The sequence below is a fragment of the Nicotiana sylvestris genome, chromosome 1, assembly GCF_000393655.2.
Source record: "Nicotiana sylvestris chromosome 1, ASM39365v2, whole genome shotgun sequence".
Lineage (NCBI taxonomy): Eukaryota > Viridiplantae > Streptophyta > Magnoliopsida > Solanales > Solanaceae > Nicotiana > Nicotiana sylvestris.
In genome coordinates, this window is record NC_091057.1 from 156,790,252 (window position 1) to 156,809,213 (window position 18,962).

Genomic DNA, 18,962 nt, shown 5'->3' on the forward strand with positions numbered 1-18,962 from the left:
TAAAGATGGCATCAGAATTTGTTATACTTGCTGTTTATGTTGACGACATAAATCTTGTTGGAACTCCAGAAGAGCTCCAAAAGGCAATTGAATATCTTAAGAAAGAATTTGAGATGAAAGATCTTGGAAAGACAAAACTTTGTCTTAGTCTGCAAATTGAACATTTAGCAGACGGAATTTTTATCCATCAATCTGCCTATACAGAAATGGTCTTAAAACGCTTTTACATGGACAAAGCGCACCCATGGAGTACATCAATGGTTGTTCGATCACGTGAAGTGAATAAGGATTTGTTCCGACCTCCAGAAGAGGACGAGGAACTCTTTGGTCCAGAAGTACCCCATCTCAGTGCAATTGGTGCACTAATGTATCTTGCTAATGCTACAAGGCATGACATAGCATTTTTTGTTAATTTACTAGCAAGATATAGTCCTTCTCCTACACGGAGACATTGGAATGAGATTAAGCATATATTGCGATATTTGAAGGGAACTTTTGATATGGGTTTGTTTTATGCTAACAAAGATAGTGCAGATCTTGTTGGTTATGCAGATGCATGTTATTATCTGATCCCCATAAAGCTAGATCTCAAACCGGGTATGTATTTACATATGGAGGTATTGTAATATCATGACGCTCCACAAAGCAATCTATTGTTGCTACTTCTTCAAATCACACCGAGATAATAGCTATTCATGAAGCAAGTAGAGAATGCGTATGGTTGAGATCAATAATTCATTTTATTCGAGAAAAATGTGGTTTGAAATGTGAGAAAAGACCCACAATTTTATATGAAGACAATGCTGCATACATAGCCCAATTGAAGGGAGGATTTATAAAAGGAGATAGAAAGAAGCACATTTCACCAAAATTATTCTACACACACGATCTTCATAAAAGTGGTGACATTGATGTGCAACAAATCCGTTCAAGTGATAATCCAACAAATTTATTCACTAAATATTTGCCAACTCCAACTTTTGAGAAGATGGTATACAAGATTGGAATGCGGAGACTCAAATATTTGAAATAAGATTTTTATCAGGGGGAGTAAAATACGTGATGCACTCTTTTTTTCTTACTAATGTTTTTTCCTATGAGGTTTTCCTTATAAGGTTTTTAATGAGGCACATAACAATGCGTATTACTAAATATGTGTACTCTTTTTTCTTCATTAGGATTTTTCCCACGTGATTTTTCTAGTAAGGTTTTAATGAGGCACATTATCTTTTAATGAACATCCAAGGGGGAGTGTTATAAATATATTATATTATGAATGTTCATTTAGTACTCAGTTGTAAATAAACTTCCTAAAGAAGCTTATCCATATGGGACTCCGCCGTAAATATGTTTATCTATTTAGTACTCTATTGAAAATAAGAAACTTATCACTTCAGTACCCGGTTATGGATAAACATTACTCCCCGTAGAAGATTATCCATACCGGGTATAATAAGCTTATCCATTCAGTACTCCGTTATGGATAAACATTGCTCTCAGTAAAAAATTATCCATATATGATATAATGGCAGCTTACACAGTAGCTTGCAGTAGCAGCTTACACAGTAGCTTGCAGTAGCAGCTTACACAACAATTTGCAGTAGCAGCTTACACAACAGCTTTCTTTCTTTTATAAATAGAAGAGATTTCAGTTCATTATGTACATCAATTTTAATTCGAATAATATATCAGTTTCTCTATATATTAGTCTTTACTTTATCGTCTTTTATTTTATAACAAAACACATTTTTTTCTCAGATAAAATTTTCCATTTTGTGAAAACCGTTTCCGAAAATCTGTCTAAACGGCAATATTTTCAAATTTAAAACCAAAAAAGAGGAAAGAAAACAAATGAGAAAAATATCCAAAATAAATCCAGGCGATGATTCCATCACGTTGCCCAAGTATATTCCTGCAGATTAGGGACTTGATTCAGAAATAAGGTAATTAATAAAGGCTTTTTTGAAACAAAAGAGAAAGTCACGGGGCCGGTGTGACACAAAAAAAGTGACAGAGAAGACTAGGGTCTCTCACAACTCTTTAGGCAAAAAAACTGACACCTCATTGCCTTCTAAATTCGCCGGAGAAAAAGACGGAAATGCTCGCCGCCTTTCTCCGGCGTCCTTAATCATTTCGAGCAACAACGTCATCATCCAGATCTCCTCTGGACAGAAACAATGGCGCACCACAACAAAACAACGTCTTCGTCGGTTACTCAACAAGTTCCTCTAGTCATTACTCTCAATTGCATCGAAGACACAGCGTTAGAACAAGAATGCCTCTCCGGTATAGCAGTCATCGAGCACGTGCCTCTCAGCCGCTTAGCGGAAGCGCGGATCGAGTCAGCTACAGCCGTACTTCTTCACTCACTCGCGTTCCTCCCACGCGCGGCACAACGCCGGCTCCGTTCGTGGCAGCTCATTCTCTGCCTCGGATCTTCCGACCGAGCCGTCGACTCCGCGTTGGCTTCCGACCTCGGACTCTCTCGGCTTGTTCATGTCGACGTTAGCCGCGCTGAGGAGGTGGCGGATACTGTTATGGCGCTTATCCTCGGTTTACTCCGCCGTACTCATCTCCTCTCTCGCCATACCTTATCGGCTTCCGGCTGGCTTGGCTCCGTTCAGCCGCTATGTCGTGGAATGCGCCGGTGTCGTGGCCTTGTACTGGGAATTATTGGTAGATCTGCTTCGGCAAGGTCTTTGGCTACTCGGAGTTTAGCATTCAACATGAGCGTGCTCTATTTTGATGTTGAGGTAGCGAAATTGAGAGTATTTCCGTTAAATTCTAACTTTACTGGCTAAATTTTCGTAGCTTAAGTGAAATATAATCAATTAATCAACATGATCATGCTCCGTTTTGATGAGGTAGGAAAGTTGATTGATTTCGGTTTAATTGAGTAGATTTTTCATAGCTTCTCACAGTAGTGTGAAGGATTGTTGAGATAAGTATTAGTGTTTAATATCAATGCATGCTAACAAAGGTTTCATTTCTTAAATGATTACAGGGAAATGGAAAAGTGAGCAGACACTCCATTAGATTTCCACCTGCTGCCAGGAGAATGGATACCCTAAATGACTTGCTTGCTGCAAGTGACCTTATATCGTTACACTGTGCTCTAACAAATGAAACAGTTCAAATTATCAATGCAGATTGCTTGCAGCATTTAAAGCCTGGTAATTTTTGCTATAGATATGTATCTGAAGTAGTTCCCTGTTGCCCCGATCACCCATTTCTACTATCCTGGGGGATGACTTGTTGAGCATTTCATGCAGGGGCATTTCTTGTTAATACCGGTAGCAGCCAACTGTTAGATGATTGTGCTGTCAAACAACTTCTAATTGAGGGAGGCCTTGCCGGCTGTGCTCTGGATGGTGCTGAAGGGCCACAATGGATGGAAGCATGGGTATGATGAATAGTCTTAGGGTATGATTGAATGATAGGATTATATTTGGATAAGCAGCTTTTGTTTTGTTGAATTTCTCTCATGTGCTTGCTAGTAAATGATGGTGGGACTGAGTTTTCCATCTTTGAAGTTTGAACGATGCTGTTTCGTCAAAAAAATTGTTTCTTTTGTGCAAGAAAGACTGAGAGGCCAGGTAATAATTGGTGTTGTTCTGAGATTCATACACCTATAGGAATGGATACTCATATAGGAAATTATGAAGAAAGTGGGTAATTGCTTCACCGTGAAATCTTGCTTGTTTGATAGATATTTCTCTGCAATTGTGAGAGTGAAATTGGGTTGCATATATAAATTGAATTAATTTTGAAGCACCGAGGATGAGTTCTAATCTAAGTGTTATAGCCCTGAGTCCAATACTCCAATGCTTGCTGGTGAATAGTGATTCTCATTCGTAGCTAGTAGACCGGACCCCACCTGGTGTATATACAATGAGGCAACCAGCACATGTCTGGTGTGGTCTAGCACTCATCCTTACCTTGTCAAGGAGGTTGCCTCCAGAACACTTGTTTTGGTGAGAGATTAATGGTGAGGGGAAGGGATTCTGGACGCTTTTGAGTTGGTTAGTTGTTCTGAAGTTTCCCTCAACTCCTTTCTCTTGTTATGCTCCATAAGTTGGAGTTGGGTGAGAGAGCTGACATTTCATCTTCTCTTCAGGATGACAAGGTTATGACCCAAGTCCAACAACCTGAATGTTGTTGCCTTTTATCTTCTTTTCTTCTTTTGTTATTTCTTTTTCCTTGTAATATTTTCTATTATTGCATTTGAAAGGCCTTTAAAGTAGTTAGGGTTGTGCCTTACTTGTGACTTTTTGGCAATGTTCTACTTTCTAGAGATATACTTGTTTAAGAGTAAATAGCTTTTTGGCTATTATTCACTATCAAATTTGGGGGTCCTTCCTAAACACTGATTTTGATAATTCACTAGACTCTTGTGAAAATCTATTTTATTTTCTATAACTTTTTGCCTTTTACTAATCTAAGCTACTAGAAGAAAGGAGAACGAAAAACTCTGGAAAATTTATGATTGTAATATGTGTAAGCTACCTAACAGTTGATAGAGCTATGTTGATAGTATTGGATCTTTTCCCAATTAATTACTAGCCAAAAGTAGCTTCTTCAAAATTTAGAATATTCACGTTGTTATATTTACTACTCCCTCCGTTCCAATTTATGTGAACCTGTTTGACTGGACACGGAGTTTAAGTAAAAAATGAAGACTTTTGGAATTTGTGGTCCTAAACAAGTCCAAATGGGGCCCAGAGTATTTGTGTGGTTATAAAAGCTTCTCATTAAGGGTAAAATTGTAACTTTAAGCTAAATTGTTACCAAATTTAGAAAAGGTTCATTCTTTTTGGAACGGACCAAAAAGGAAATAGGTTCACATAAACTGGAACAGAGGGAGTATATGGTATTAAGTGAAGTTGTTTGTAAGAAGCTTTATCGACTATGTGACACTATGAGCTCATTTAACTAAGACTTTGTAATTTTCTGATATTTGTGTGGTCCTTTTGACATGTGTGGAGCTCTTAGTAGATTTACTTTTTTGAATTCAAGTTTTGGTTACCCTTGGACTTCAAGGAGTGTTCAGTCCTTTTTTCTTTTTTCACCACTTTGTTTTCAGTAGAGGCAGGATTGATGATTATTAGCAGGAGATTTAAAATGTTGTTGGTGGTATCTATTTGTCACATTGGGTTCTTGGATTTATAGTAATTTGATATCAGGAATATGCGATGTTAAATATAGTCTTTATTAGATTTTTTTAATTGAAGGAAGTCAATGTATCTTTGGATTAGGTAAGGGAGATGCCCAATGTTCTGATACTGCCACGTAGCGCAGATTATAGTGAAGAAGTGTGGATGGAAATAAGGGAGAAAGCTATTTCTATGCTGCAATCATTCTTCTTGGATGGTGTTGCTCCAAAGGATTCTGTATCTGAGGATGAAGAAGAAAGCGAGATAGGGTATGAAAACGAACGACACCAAATACAAGATGTTGAAAGCACATTGCAGGTTTCTGTTAGTCATCAACCCATTGAAGATGTTGCAGAGAACTCTCAGAAAAGATTAGTGAATGATTCAAGGGAATCACCTAGTCAGCTTCAAGGCTCCATAGTATCTCAAAATAGTTCTGGTAGATCTGAAGTAAAGCGAAGCCGATCAGGTAAAAAGGCTAAAAAGCGGCATGGACGCCATAAATCACAGCACAAAGTAGATGATTCTTTGGCATTTGAAAAGGAGAGTACGTCACACCATGAAGATGGTGCTACGATGAGCGGAACAGATCAAGGTGTGAGTTCCAGTTCACGTTTTGCTTCTCCAGAAGATTTAAGAGGTAGGAAGACACCAATTGAATCAATACAGGAATCATCAGGGGAGCAGCTCCCAAAACAAGGCATGGATCTCAGCAGAAAATCTGCGGAACTGCTGAAGGATGGTTATATTATAGCTTTACATGCAAGACATCACCCTGCTTTGCATGTTTCCAGACAAAGAGTTAAAGGGGGTGGTTGGTTCCTCGACACAATGTCAGATGTCACAAAAAGAGACCCAGCAGCACAGTTCCTCGTGGTTTTTAGAAGCAAGGTATGCTGAAAAGAAATTTGGTTTTCCATTTACGGCAGCGCTGCCCTCTACTTTCAGATAGTGCCAAACTATCCACATAGTGCTTTGGGTGCCATTCGGACGACTTCTGGAAAATGTTTTGAAAAAAAAGTATTTTGCAAAAAGAAATTATGTTTGGATGGTTATAGTTTATTTCTTTAGATGTGAGTGTTCTGTGAGTAGAAAAACTTTTCTTTGACAGCACCATCAAGCCATTTTTACAGAAAAAACAATGGTTAAAAAAAAACTATTTGCAGAAACTTCTTGAAAAAAATTAAATGCGTTTTGTTGGAAAGATTTTGTGCGAGTTTCAAAAATATTTCCGTAAATGAATGCCTTGGGAATACATTTAATAACCGAGGCTCTATTTCAGGATACAATTGGGTTGAGATCATTTACTGCTGGTGGGAAGTTATTACAGGTATGGTTATCACTGTACTTGTTGTCATAAAACATCCTTGAGCTATGCTACCTCAGGTGAAGTATTTTGGTGTTCTATTGTGCTTAACCATTAAGAAACTGCAAAAGCTTATAACATTAAGTTGTTGCTCTTGCTTCTACACATGCTAGAAACTGGAAGTTTGAGATCACTTACGTGTTATTTCACTTGGATAAATAATTAAGTATAAAAGTGTGGATGAGTAATTCTTTTTCTTAATGATCGGTGTCCGGGCAAGTGTGGATTAGTAGTTCTTATATTTATTTCATCAAAATAATTCTTATTTTTATATTTAGAAGTAAGAAATGTGCTTTTTTACCCCTTACCGCAAAGATGCCGTAGCTTTCAAAGTGCTCTTGTTCTACGTCCTTAATTTTGGTAGGATATTGAATACTTTGTCCATCCTTATCAAAATAAAAAATAAAAAATTGAATACTTTGTCCATGTTGAAGTTAGACCAATAGTTGAGTATGATAGAAATTTATTTCCTATGGCAAGTTGCCAACACTTGCGGCTAAGAAGTTATTCTTTCCAAAGGTTGAGAGAAGTTTTATGCTGGAAAAGTTCTAAATTTATCAATGTTAGAGGTTGACGTATGCAGGTATTCAATGGGAAATGGATGCACTATATTTGTTGCTCCGTTCTTTTGTAGATTATCACCTTGCTTGATTTTATTGTATCACATAAAAGCTGTGGTTTCACCCTGACCCTGATATTGCAGATAAATAGGAGGATGGAATTTGTATTTGCGAGTCACAGTTTTGATGTTTGGGAAAGCTGGACATTTGAAGGTACTATGGAAGAATGTCGACTAGTGAACTGTAGGAATCCTCTGGTAAGTTCTTGTTCTGCTTCAGACATTCAGAACTAGGTTCCTGCCCCATCATATGGTAGTCACATATTGTAACTATTTTGGTAACAATGTCCCAGAACATATCTTTTCCCTTTTTCTAAAACTCTCTCCAAAACATCTAAACTCTCTCCAAAACATCTCTACCTGACCTCTTTCCTTTTTGAACTCCGGTTCTAATCAAGTGACAAGTACTACCGTCATAAGAATCAGTTATTTAACAAGGCTTTATTCCCTATCGTCCACTATAGAAATACCCATATTTTGATAATCTCGTCACTGCAACCTGCAGGCTGTTTTGGATGTACGTGTTGAAGTACTAGCAGCGGTTGGAGAAGATGGTATCACTAGATGGCTTGACTAGGCAGTGTCTGAGCCATTGCGCATGATTTTTAAAATATGCTATGCTGATTTGTTTGGAATATTTACCACAAGTAGTTTTGTAAGGCATTGAGTCTCACTCGAAGCAAGAGTTGTATGTTTTTAATGTAACTTTCATTATTGCCTCCTATCAGGGATCTTTTCCCCCCATGAAAATGGCCTGATTGTATTTCGAGGATTCAAAATGGCTTGTTTTTTGTTTGTTTAGACTGTTGCGTTCTAATGAAATTTGCATGCTTTGTGAGTACAGAGTGATGAATATAGTGATTCTTTACAACTGCTTATTTAAAATCTTGAATCCCCTTAGCACCAAAGACTTTGGCCTGAGGTCAATGAAACGGAACGAATACTATGTGAGAGTAAAGTTTACATCCTAGCATAAGCAAAAACATATTGCTTGGTGATTTCTTTTCTTAAATTATCCTTGTTTTGCCTCCTAATAGGGTGGCAATATTGAGTGGCAATCCCATCCTAAACCAGGTGTAACTTTAACTTGTCCAAAAACGTGGAGACAATATACGCGTGAGTTCTTAATATAATATTGGGATTGGACACTTAAGCGCCCAACTTTCCTAAACTGATTGCCAGAAACAGCAATAGCTGTACTGTTTATAAGCTGAAGTCCTGAGGAGCCAATGGGCTAAAACAATGGCGCCTTCTTAGAGTTAACAAAAGATGAATTAGCAAACTCAATTCTTGATTTTTTGAAAAAAATATTTAAGATTAAAATAATTCCTTTGTTATTATATTCAACCAAAATTCGGATTGATGTGGTTTACTATTTGAATTTGAATAATAGATGATTAAATCGAGAAAAAAAAAGAAACTAGTAAATGAAAGTTGGAAAATGAAATCTTTTTAACGACCTAGGACAATTCTAGAACCTGCCATTTGTCAAGAGATGCGAAACCCATCTCCACCTTCCAGTTTACTACACGTGGACGTCCTCGATCGCAAATTTCCCTCCATTACAATAATGTCGGTTACGTCGTTTCTCTATCAGACACTCCATATGTAAATGGCCTTTCTCTCTTGTTTCATTTTCACGACCAGAAATAAATCAGAAACACACACACAGATAACACACACAAACCTCTAAAGTTGCTGTAGCGTTTCAGAAATTTTGGTTGATAGAGCTACAAGTTACACATATGGTGTCTGTATACCCAACACCACCAGCGGGTCAAGATTTCTACTACATAGGGGATCCGACGAAAATGGGTCTTCCGGGTTTGCATCCGATACAATCTGGTTCTAATGGAGCAGGTACACTTGGGAATTTAAATTCGAGTACGGGTTCAGTTGTACCCGATGACCATAACAAGAAGACCCGGAAGCCCTATACAATTACCAAGTCTAGAGAGAGCTGGACTGAGCAGGAACATGACAAGTTTCTTGAAGCTCTTCAGCTGTGAGTTTTTCTCTCTCTCTTTTTTGCTCGCTATACTTGTTTGTGTTTGCTGATGTTTCTTCCTTGTCGGCTTGTTTTGCGTGTATGTGTGTGTTTAAATAATACTTGATGTTCTTGAGAAAGTTGAGGAGGAATGAGGTAAAAATGGTGGCGTTGCACTTTTTGGGTTATACTATGTTGATGAAATGGGTAATTGTTGTAACATTGGTTTAGTGGTGTAGTTTCTTTTTTGTCTTTTCAAATGGAGAAAATGAGTCTCTTCAAAGAGAAGTAAAAATTAATAGCATGGAGACAGGCAAGTGAGTTAAATTAGAGCAGAACAATGGAACCGCAGTTGCATATCACTTTTGGATGACTTAGGACTCCTAACATTTACAAAGGGAATTAAGTGAAGTAAAGTCCACTTTTGAAGAGACAAGGGGAGTATTGGACAGCAAAGATGCACACAGGAGCTCTGAATTATGTGGACAAGGACCAAATTTTAAGTGATAATATGTCGATACAAAGTCTATACGAAAAGAAAAAAAAGTTATCTGATGCAAAGTTGTCCTGGAGGCAAAATCTACCTATTAAAAATTAGGTAGTCTTAGTGATATACCAGATGGGCGCCACCTCCTGACCAGCTTCAGGGGATGGAAAGTGGGAATCAGGAAGAACTCATTATCCCATTTTGAATATAGCTCACTGTCCCCAATTGTCATTGACGGTACATGCTTATTATAATGAAAGCTAGATACCAGAGGTAAGGAGTAATATTGCAACTATGATGATCATAAATTTAGAATTAGGGGGATACGACTCTAACATATGCAACATCATAAATGCAAAGTCTGTCTTAGTGGCACTGATTTTAAGTAGGCTGTCAAAGCTACCTACTATTAAAAAGAAAAAAAATTAGTCTACTGTGGATAGGAACCATCTATTGGTCAAGTTTCAACGGAGGGAGAAGTGGGAGCCGAGAAGAAAAGCTCATCATTCCATATGTGATGTTATGCACTTACTAAAATCAAACCTTAATGTCATAAGCAAGAAGTCTTTCAAGTGATTATTCTGTCGTAGACTATATTATAATTTGCAGATCTTCCTGTGCTAGCTATGTTTTAACACTCACAACCTCTAGTTGAACAAGATTAATGAGAAAACAAGGCTGGGATAGTTTTCAAGGTCTAGCTTAGGATCATAGGATAGTCTCTATTCTGAAATCTCAATTTAAGAGTTGCAGAGAATGCATATCCTAATAGTTTGTGCCTATTGTTCTTTCAGCTTCGATCGTGATTGGAAAAAGATTGAAGCATTTGTTGGGTCGAAGACTGTTATCCAGGTAATTTGTTAAGCAGATGGTTTTTATTTGTTTATTTATTCTTTGTTTTTGTGGATTGAAAGAATATCTGACATCTGATGTTTTCTATAGAGAAGAAAGAACCGTATCTAATTATCTGGCTAAAATTTACCTTCAGATTGAGAGAATATTTTGATTCCTAAGAGAAGTTAGATTCTAGTTGTGCATTTTTTGCTTTTCTAAAATCGGAAAAGGGCCAAAAATGGCCCTAACGTATTGAAAATGTCTCAAAATACCCTCCATTAACCTTTTGGGCTACAAATGCCCCTAACGTTTTCTTTGGGCTCAAACTTACCCCTATCTTCCTGCTGCCATTTGGTGGACAGGTGGTTAGAAAGGAACTTTAGAATTTTTTAAGGCAAAAAGGAAAATGTACTTAGCCTTAAACATCGGTCTATTATTCTTCTATCCTTTTGGTGCAACCAGGCTTTTGTAAATGATGTAATGTTCTGTTAGACATGCTTTGCACAACTTTTAGACTTCTATTGCACTTTCTTAGTTCTTTTTGTTTATCAATAATATCTTACCTTTATCAAAAGAGAAAGTTATTGCGAACATGCAATAACTTATATATATATATATATATATATATATATAATTGTTCGATAAAAGATATTCTCAATATTGTTATTTCTTTCTTGCCCATCTGCATTTCACATGATACTTGTGTTCGAGTCCGTTCTAGTTAAGAGAATCATCGGAGTCTTTGTTCCTTATTTTTTGTTTATCTTATGCTGGCCCAAGGCAATCTGCTTAGAAAGTGTGCTTAGTTAAAAGCTTGTCATTTCAATAACTTCTCACACGTTTACAAGAGCCCTTAATAGTATACACATCATTGTAGTTGATGAGGAGCAATCTTCACATAGTTTCCCGAATGTGTTCTCTTTTAGCTAGAGTATACAAGAATTATTGGAAGAGAAACAACTGTTGTATGTCAGGACAAGCTAGCATCGGCTTAATATCTGGGGGCAAACATAGTGCCAGTTGCTTCACATATTTGGGCACACTTAACGAAATATGCTGTATATTTTGATATATGTCAATATGCTAAAAAGCAAGCTATGCAGATACGTAGCCATGCGCAGAAATACTTTCTGAAGGTCCAGAAGAGTGGGACAAGTGAACATGTACCTCCCCCGCGCCCAAAGAGAAAAGCAGCTCATCCTTATCCACAAAAAGCTCCTAAAAAGGGTAGGGACAATATCCTTCATCTGTTTTGTTTGTTACAAGATACTGGGCTGAAACTAATTGTTGCTTGCATTGTTGTATCTGCCTGCAACAGTTCTGTCCCAAGTTGGCAGCATCCAATTTCAACCTCCAGGAGCTTTGCCTGAACCAGGATTTGGTATCGGGCCTGATTCTCTAGCAGTGCCTGGAAATACAATTAATTTCTCTCCCTGGACTTACGACAATGTGCCTGCTATCAGCACAACACACATGAGAAAAGGTATTTGTCTGCTGATTAAGGAGATATATGTAATTTGAACAGACTTGTTCAAGAAAAACTACAGGTTGAATTTTGTTATTCTCAGATGACGCACAATTATCCAGTGGAGGAGTCGTGCAAAATTGCAGCAGCAGCAGTAACGAGAGCATGCCTAGGATTTGTACGACTAAAGAGAGCAATGCCCAAAAGGAGAGCAAGAAGCAAATGAAAGGTGTGTATTCTCTTTGGGTTAAAAGGTGTAATTTTATGAAAGATTCCCCATTCTCAGGATGTGCCGGTGATCTGGCTCAGTGTAAGCTGATGAATTATTCATTTTAAAGTAACGTACTACTTAGGTCCTATCTTGTTTCATCATGCTTTTGGTGCATATAATAATTGGAACAAGTTTCATATATCTCTAAGGAACATGCATAGGCTTGTTAAAGAAAGTGTCAGTTCATGTTAGCGCCCACTAACCTGATGCGATACACTCATAAGAACTGTATGATATATCAAAAGCAATCTCTTCTGCCCTGTTAGGCTTGATAATGACTTTCCTCCTCTAACCTAAGTGGTATACGCCAGTTAGACCTAAACTGAGTTTTAACCATTGGTGGGCTTAGGATGGATTGTGGAATGCTTGTAGAAATGCCGCAGTCGAATTAGTTGTCTTTTGGAGTTTGATGCTAGTTTCAGTCATTATTTAGAGTTATATACTGGTGGAAAAAGACTTATCTTTGGGTGGAAGTCAGGCGCTTCATTGGAGGAAAAAACTGTTATTTGGGAAACTGAAAATACTACAACAACAAAACCAGTGTTAATGTTTGGGGAGGGTAGCGTTTATGCAGACCTTACCCCTACATTGTGAAGGTAGAGAGGTTATTCCGAGAGACCCTTGACTCGAAAATAGCATAGTAACAATATAAATGAAAAGAAATACATCAATGGAGAAGCCATATAAAAAAGTAGTACAACAACATGATAATAAGACAACCAAACCAAAAAAACAACCGGTAGTAATAGAGATGTATAAGAAACTATGAGAGTGATGATGATACTAAAGGCATGAAAAGAGAATATGCTTAACATCCTACTAACCTTCTACACTAATTTTCAACCTCCACACGCTCCTATCAAGGACCATGTCCTGGGTAAGCTGCAAATGTGCCATGTCTTGCCTAATCACCTCTCCCCCGTACTTCTTTGGCTTGCCTCTACCTCTCATTAGACCGCCCCCATGGCCAACGTCTCACACCTCCTCACCGGGGCATCTAGGCACATCCTCTTCACATGCCCGAACCATCTCAGACTCGCTCCCCGCATCTTGTCCAATACGGAGGCCACTCCCATCTTTTCCCAAATATCTTCATTCCTAATCTTATCTCTTCTAGTATGCCCACACATCCATCTCAGCATTCTCATCTTCGCTACTTTCAACTTCTGGACATGGAGGGAAACTGAAAATGCAACCTGAAATAATGAGTTAAAAAAAAAACACTCCAATTTGTGATAACAGTGGAACGTTAGTGTAGTCAGTAGTTATTGAAGCAAATATACTGTGTGGGAAATGTCACAAGAGGATTGATTATTGTATTCTAAATGTCTCTTAGAAGTTGTCCAAAGATTGATCCTTGAATGTCAATCACACAGTCGACTATTCTGCTTGACAAATGCAATTGACAAAAAAAGAGATACCAAGACAAGCATGCTGATGATTTGCTGTTTGTACCAAAAAATTCAAGATATCATCAGTGTGTAAGCTATGCATTTTGTCATCTGTTAAGCACAGATATTGATCTCCATTTTTTCTTTGTTAGATTCTATATGGGGTCTGTTACATGATATGCAGTACCAGAGGTATCATAATCATGGTATCTTTCTAGTTCCTTTTCTTATCTTTCCCTACTCTTTCAAATGCAAGATACCAGCTTTTCATTGTTAACAGAAGGACAAAGGTGACTTCTATATGGAGTCTGGTTAATTATATGCTGTATTAAAGGTATCATAATTGTGCTATCTTTTTATGTTACTTTTCTCATCTCTCCCCGCGTTCAAATTTGAAATGCCACCTTTTCATTGTTAAAAGAAACAAAAAGTTGCTATGCCTCTCTTCCTCAACTCTGGCTGCCCCTACTTGGGAAGTTTTTCATGTCCTACCTCTCTCATGCTCTGCCTTGTAGATAACTCTAGGACTCCACTTGATTTAGCTCTTATCATCTTAGCTTGAATCTACTTGATCACATAGCAAAATTAAAGCTGGTGACATCATGAAGCACTTGGTCGCAATCCGTACTGGTTTTAGTGGTAGTTTAGAGACAGCCCAATGAGAATCTTCAGTGAACTTATTGGAGTAATCAGACATATTATGTTGTATCAATATCCAACAAGAATTTTCTGTAGTGTTGTCATCAACCTTTCTTTTACGTAACGTGGTATTTATGCAAAGGTTCATGGGTTAAAAATCAGTCACAAGCAGGAAAAGAGAGAAGAAAGTGAAAAGTACTGGAAATTCTTGGGGGATCCAGGGAGATACTCCTGGGAAAAGAGGGTTGTTAGGATGAGATTGAGAAAATGTGTTTCTCATATCATGTGGATCTTACCACACATGATCAATGTACTTGTTTACAGCTGTAGGTACATTTACAAAATATACGAGTAGTTGGGTCCATTCAGTCCGTTAGAGCAAAGGGGAGCAAATTTGAGAGTATTTGATGCTTTTCTTTTCCCTGTATGACTTGTAATCAGATGGGGGGAAAAGGCTACTTCTGTCTCCCTATAACCTTTATTTTATCTTCATTTAGTTCGTGCCAATAAAAGGATATATTGCAGTACCAAGACAGAGATTACAGAGATTACCGCTTCTTTCTTTGCAGTTATTTTTCTGTGCAGAATATTTTATCAATTCAATATATTTGATTTGTTCTCCTTTCCTTTTTCAATTGCAGTTATGCCAGACTTTGCACAAGTTTACAGGTTCATTGGCAGTGTCTTTGATCCAAGTACGAGGGACCACTTACAGAGGCTAAAAAAGATGGACCCCATAGATGTTCAGACGGTATGTGGGAATTAGTTTAGCAGAGACACATATAATGTTAGATAGATCCAGTTTGCATCTCACATGTGTAAAGTTGTGAACAACGAGAGGGAGCAGAGAGATGGGTCTTAGATAATGCTCTTCTGATCCCAAATGGAATGACTTACTTTGTCTACCATGGTGGAAGAACTTGAATGGTTAATTTTATAGGTCACAGTCGAAATGTGTGTCGTTGGGCAGGCTAAGCAAAGATGAAATACTTTTCAAAGTTTTGAAGATGGAGAAATTTTTTATACCAGGAAATAACTGAGTTAGATGTGTGCATTAGACATTACAACTGGCCAACGACGAATCTCTATTATTTCCAATTAGTATTAGATCATCAGCCCCTATGCACTTCATATTAGTGGGAGCCTCTGAAACCTATCAATTTTGTTTTGTTCAATATTGCACAAAACTGAAGGGAAAAAAGCACTTTCCTGATCTATTGTACACTTTGAAATGCATGTCCTAGAACAATAAAAAGTCAAAATTTTGAAAGGCAACAATGCATGCTTTTTAGGACGCTGAGGTTCAGTGTTTTGTGCTTGTGTATACAACTCAGCACACTCCCTTTCTTGAGTACCTGACCGCCTCTCTTAGTAGAGTTGGTGCTAGTATCAGAGGTGTCAGAATCATCCCTTTACAGCATCTTTAGGTACATTTGACATTTAGACAGTTACACTGCGATCGACAGACATGATCATTACAAACTTCTTTTTTCCTATAGATTTGTCTTTTTAAGATAGCAAAATCTTATCCTGTTTTATCCTTTCTCCTCTCTCTCTCTCTCTCTCTCTCTCATCTGCAAACTGTAAGTAAGGTCTTGGTTCCTGGAGTGTTAGATTCTTCAGATTATGGTGGACGTGAACTTCTTTTTATCAGACCTCAGATACACTACTGCATGCTGCCATGTTGACATGTTAGTCTATGAATTGCTTCATCTGTCACTTGACTGAAATGTACTGTTTTGTTGGTTTACAGGCACTGATGTTGATGAAGAATCTGTCCTTCAATTTATTGAGCCCTGAATTTGAGGATCACGTGAGTTTCAATCAATCAGTTACATCTTTCTTAATCGGTAAAGGCTTATGTGATCTAATTAGAAATCTCAAAATAGTGATAGAGCTGGAGGAATTGCACTTTGGTCTTTTTAAGGGAGGGATTATTCTTCTGTTTTATTATGGTTTCTGATAGTACTGGTTAAGTCTAATTTTCTTTGTAGTATCTTCTTGTACCTGTTGTTGCAATACTTTTTAGTGTTGAGACACCAAGTCCAATTCTACAAAATAAAAGCCAAGTTGAGCTGAGCAGGTGTTGTTTTCTAAGGTTCTATTAATGGAGGTTTGAGTTTGACATGGCTCGGGCTCAGCGCATATGCAATCTTTTTTTATTTCTCTTTTCGTGAAGAAAGTAAAAAGAACAAATGGATATTGAGAGAGAGAGAGAGAAGTCAAAACGAACTAAGAAATGGAGTTTCGCTGCTGTGCTGAATTTTAACGACCTTCATCCATTGGTCTATTTTTGAGGTAGTAGCTTTCCAGTACACTCCGAGACGAAGCAACAATGAGATCTGTTTGGTCCCTAGTTCATCCGTTGGCCTAGCTATATCACCATACTGTAATTTTAACTAGGATAAAATGTTGCATAGCATGAAAGCTAAGTGAGTTAGTCAATTATCCATTGTTTATCTTAATTCGTTTTCTCATGCTTTGTGCAGAGGAGGTTGCTCTCATCGTATGGCTTGGGCGCTGAAAAAGATAAAATGGACCATCCTATAAAAACTGATTTTAGAGAGAATGCAATCCGAGCTGTCTAGGAATCTGGAGGAAGTTTTAGAAGATGCGTGGTCATTGCATATACCTGGTGGAGACAGAAGAGAGGGCAGCGTGATGCAAACACGTGCAGCTTGTGTATCTAGTCTGTTTATATGGTTCAAACTTGCAAGTTGTTCGCAGTGTTTCCAGCTCCATTCTGTATATACTTTTAGGGAAAGACAATGCGGGAGTAGAGATACACTTTGAGGGCTTGTATGTACTTGTGGAGAGTAGTATATGTTTGTGCTGTATTATAGGTAGATGGCGTAGGGCTTGTGTTGTATATTGTTGAGGGGTGTGCCTTCATGGGTTTTGTCCTAAAAATGTAATAGGTGCCTTCATGGGTTTTGTCCTAAAAATGTAATAGGTTAGACACGTTTGTAGCAGTGTGTTTGGCATACTGTTTGGCAATGTTGAGAAGAACGGAAATCGAAACTGTGGTTTTGAAGAAATAGATCAGTCACCTAAATGATAAAAACTGTGTAAGGTGGAAAGAAAGCAAGGAGCATAAATAGTGTTAAAGGTGGAGAATGCTTCAGTTACAGAGAAAAACAAACTCCAGTGAGTATTGTAAGATATCAATGCATTTTAGGCCATTTGTTTGAAGCTAATGTGACCAAGTAGATGCCTATACACATTAATCTGGGTCCTTTAGCCAAAAATTGAAGGGATTGACCAGTACATTTTTGAACCATATCGGATAAAATTGGAGAATCAGCCAACGAATTTCATGTTAAAAACAATTTGTTGAACAGTGTTAAAGATCGCATTTTCGTAAGAGTATACATCAAAAACATTTGATCGCTTTATCACGATTCACCGGAATACGTTAGATCAACTTTTCCTTTATCATTTTCTTCGGTTTCTTTTTGTTGTTACTTTTGCATCAGTACACCAGCAATAACGCGTACACTAAGCACAAATCAAATGATACCACAATATGACTCAGGAACTTTACTTTGTAATTGCACCTTTCACTACTAAGAACATGTATTAATTGGGGAACTAATCAAAATCTACCTTGACCCCTCTAAAGAGAAAAATTAAAATCAAATCCTAGCTTGCATGCAAATCACATCTATATAATACTGAAGCTAAAGAATCCACTAATGTCTCTAAATTCTTGATATATGTATAGAACTACGTATATTCAGTTCAACGTTAAACCTGTATATGGCAATCCAAGGTCCTCATCCTTTGAGCTTGAAATTATCCCATTTATTCTATCAACAACTTTCTTTTTTATCTGCACCATTGCAACCTCTAACTGCTCCAATTCCTCCATACCCATATCTCCAACCGGCAACTCAAACGATGTCGTCTCTTCATCTTCCTGATCCACATTATTCTCAATCACTACATCTTTATCCTTCTTTTCAGCCTCTTTATGAACCGGAATTTCATTGCCTTCTTCAGGAGCTGACGTGGCGGCAATATAACGGTTTACGACGTCGTCAACAGAAGGATGGCCGAAGGCAAAGACGTTGCCGGCCAAAGAAAACGTGATAACAGCGGCTTGAGCGTCGCATCTTTTGGCCAACTCCTTAGCTTTCTTAAAAAGACCTTGTCGACGTTTGGTGAAAGTGGTATGCCTTTTAGCTTTATCCTCTATTCTCTTGATCTCTACTTTTGTACGCACCATGCTTGCTTGGTAGTAGTACTTAACCTGCAATTTTGAAAGGGGTTTAAATCTAGGGTTTTTCCTGACTTGTTTAACGATGCAAGAAGAAGAAAAATAGAAATTAAAACCCTAGTTTTTCTGAATGTAGAACTGCACTAAGTCAATAGGTAGTTCGAATTCAAACATGAATCTGCTTTATTCTTTTTGAAAATACAGATTAGTAGTTAATGAAAACTAGTACTACAAGCCAATGGATACACAAATTAATGGGTAACTTACCATGAGAGATGATCAGTAACAGTAACGAAATTATTTTCTAGAGGAAAGGAGGATTACCAATGAGAGAGAATGTGCCTTTCTCTTCAATCAGACTGCGCTTTGCCGCCAAAGTAACACAATGGGAGACGTAATTCACTAGGCCACAAGACGGCTCTGTGTATAACTCTATATATAACTTTAATTCATTTAATTTTCAATGTGATTTTTTATTTTCGCAAAAGTAAAAGATTTAAATATAATTAACATATAGAAACTATCCAAAAA

The 18,962-nt window shown here is 37.7% G+C and overlaps 4 protein-coding genes across 7 annotated transcripts; 3 read left to right on the forward strand and 1 right to left on the reverse strand.

Moving 5' to 3' along the window:
• The first annotated feature begins 206 nt into the window (after positions 1 to 206).
• LOC138876471 (secreted RxLR effector protein 161-like) lies at positions 207 to 1,579 on the forward strand. Its single transcript, XM_070155452.1, has 2 exons — positions 207 to 597; positions 1,533 to 1,579. Exons 1-2 carry the CDS (start codon positions 207 to 209, stop codon positions 1,577 to 1,579), a joined length of 438 nt encoding a protein of 145 aa, XP_070011553.1.
• A 463-nt stretch (positions 1,580 to 2,042) lies between these two features.
• On the forward strand, positions 2,043 to 7,979 carry LOC104226077 (C-terminal binding protein AN). Its single transcript, XM_009777962.2, has 7 exons — positions 2,043 to 2,753; positions 3,005 to 3,173; positions 3,273 to 3,403; positions 5,256 to 6,044; positions 6,436 to 6,483; positions 7,223 to 7,336; positions 7,644 to 7,979. Exons 1-7 carry the CDS (start codon positions 2,178 to 2,180, stop codon positions 7,713 to 7,715), a joined length of 1,899 nt encoding a protein of 632 aa, XP_009776264.1. The 5' UTR covers positions 2,043 to 2,177; the 3' UTR covers positions 7,716 to 7,979.
• A 752-nt stretch (positions 7,980 to 8,731) lies between these two features.
• Positions 8,732 to 17,250, forward strand: LOC104226078 (protein REVEILLE 6). Of its 3 annotated transcripts, none has more exons than XM_009777964.2 (9): positions 8,732 to 9,143; positions 10,407 to 10,464; positions 11,550 to 11,673; positions 11,765 to 11,929; positions 12,015 to 12,140; positions 13,726 to 13,779; positions 14,854 to 14,963; positions 15,966 to 16,062; positions 16,702 to 17,250. In XM_009777964.2, exons 1-9 carry the CDS (start codon positions 8,884 to 8,886, stop codon positions 16,734 to 16,736), a joined length of 1,029 nt encoding a protein of 342 aa, XP_009776266.1. In that variant the 5' UTR covers positions 8,732 to 8,883; the 3' UTR covers positions 16,737 to 17,250. The 3 variants fall into 3 exon arrangements, with proteins under 3 accessions (XP_009776266.1, XP_009776265.1, XP_009776267.1); XM_009777963.2 differs by having other exon boundaries at positions 8,734 to 9,143; positions 15,966 to 16,025; XM_009777965.2 differs by lacking the exon at positions 13,726 to 13,779 and having other exon boundaries at positions 8,735 to 9,143; positions 15,966 to 16,025.
• Positions 17,251 to 17,729: 479 nt separating this feature from the next.
• LOC104226080 (agamous-like MADS-box protein AGL61) lies at positions 17,730 to 18,840 on the reverse strand. Of its 2 annotated transcripts, none has more exons than XM_009777967.2 (2): positions 18,756 to 18,840; positions 17,730 to 18,464 (listed from the first exon to the last, which is right to left on the reverse strand). In XM_009777967.2, the coding sequence occupies exon 2, from the start codon at positions 18,438 to 18,440 to the stop codon at positions 17,949 to 17,951; it is 492 nt and encodes a 163-aa protein (XP_009776269.1). In that variant the 5' UTR covers positions 18,441 to 18,464; positions 18,756 to 18,840; the 3' UTR covers positions 17,730 to 17,948. The 2 variants fall into 2 exon arrangements, with proteins under 2 accessions (XP_009776269.1, XP_009776268.1); XM_009777966.2 differs by having other exon boundaries at positions 18,699 to 18,800.
• Between the last annotated feature and the right edge of the window lie 122 nt (positions 18,841 to 18,962).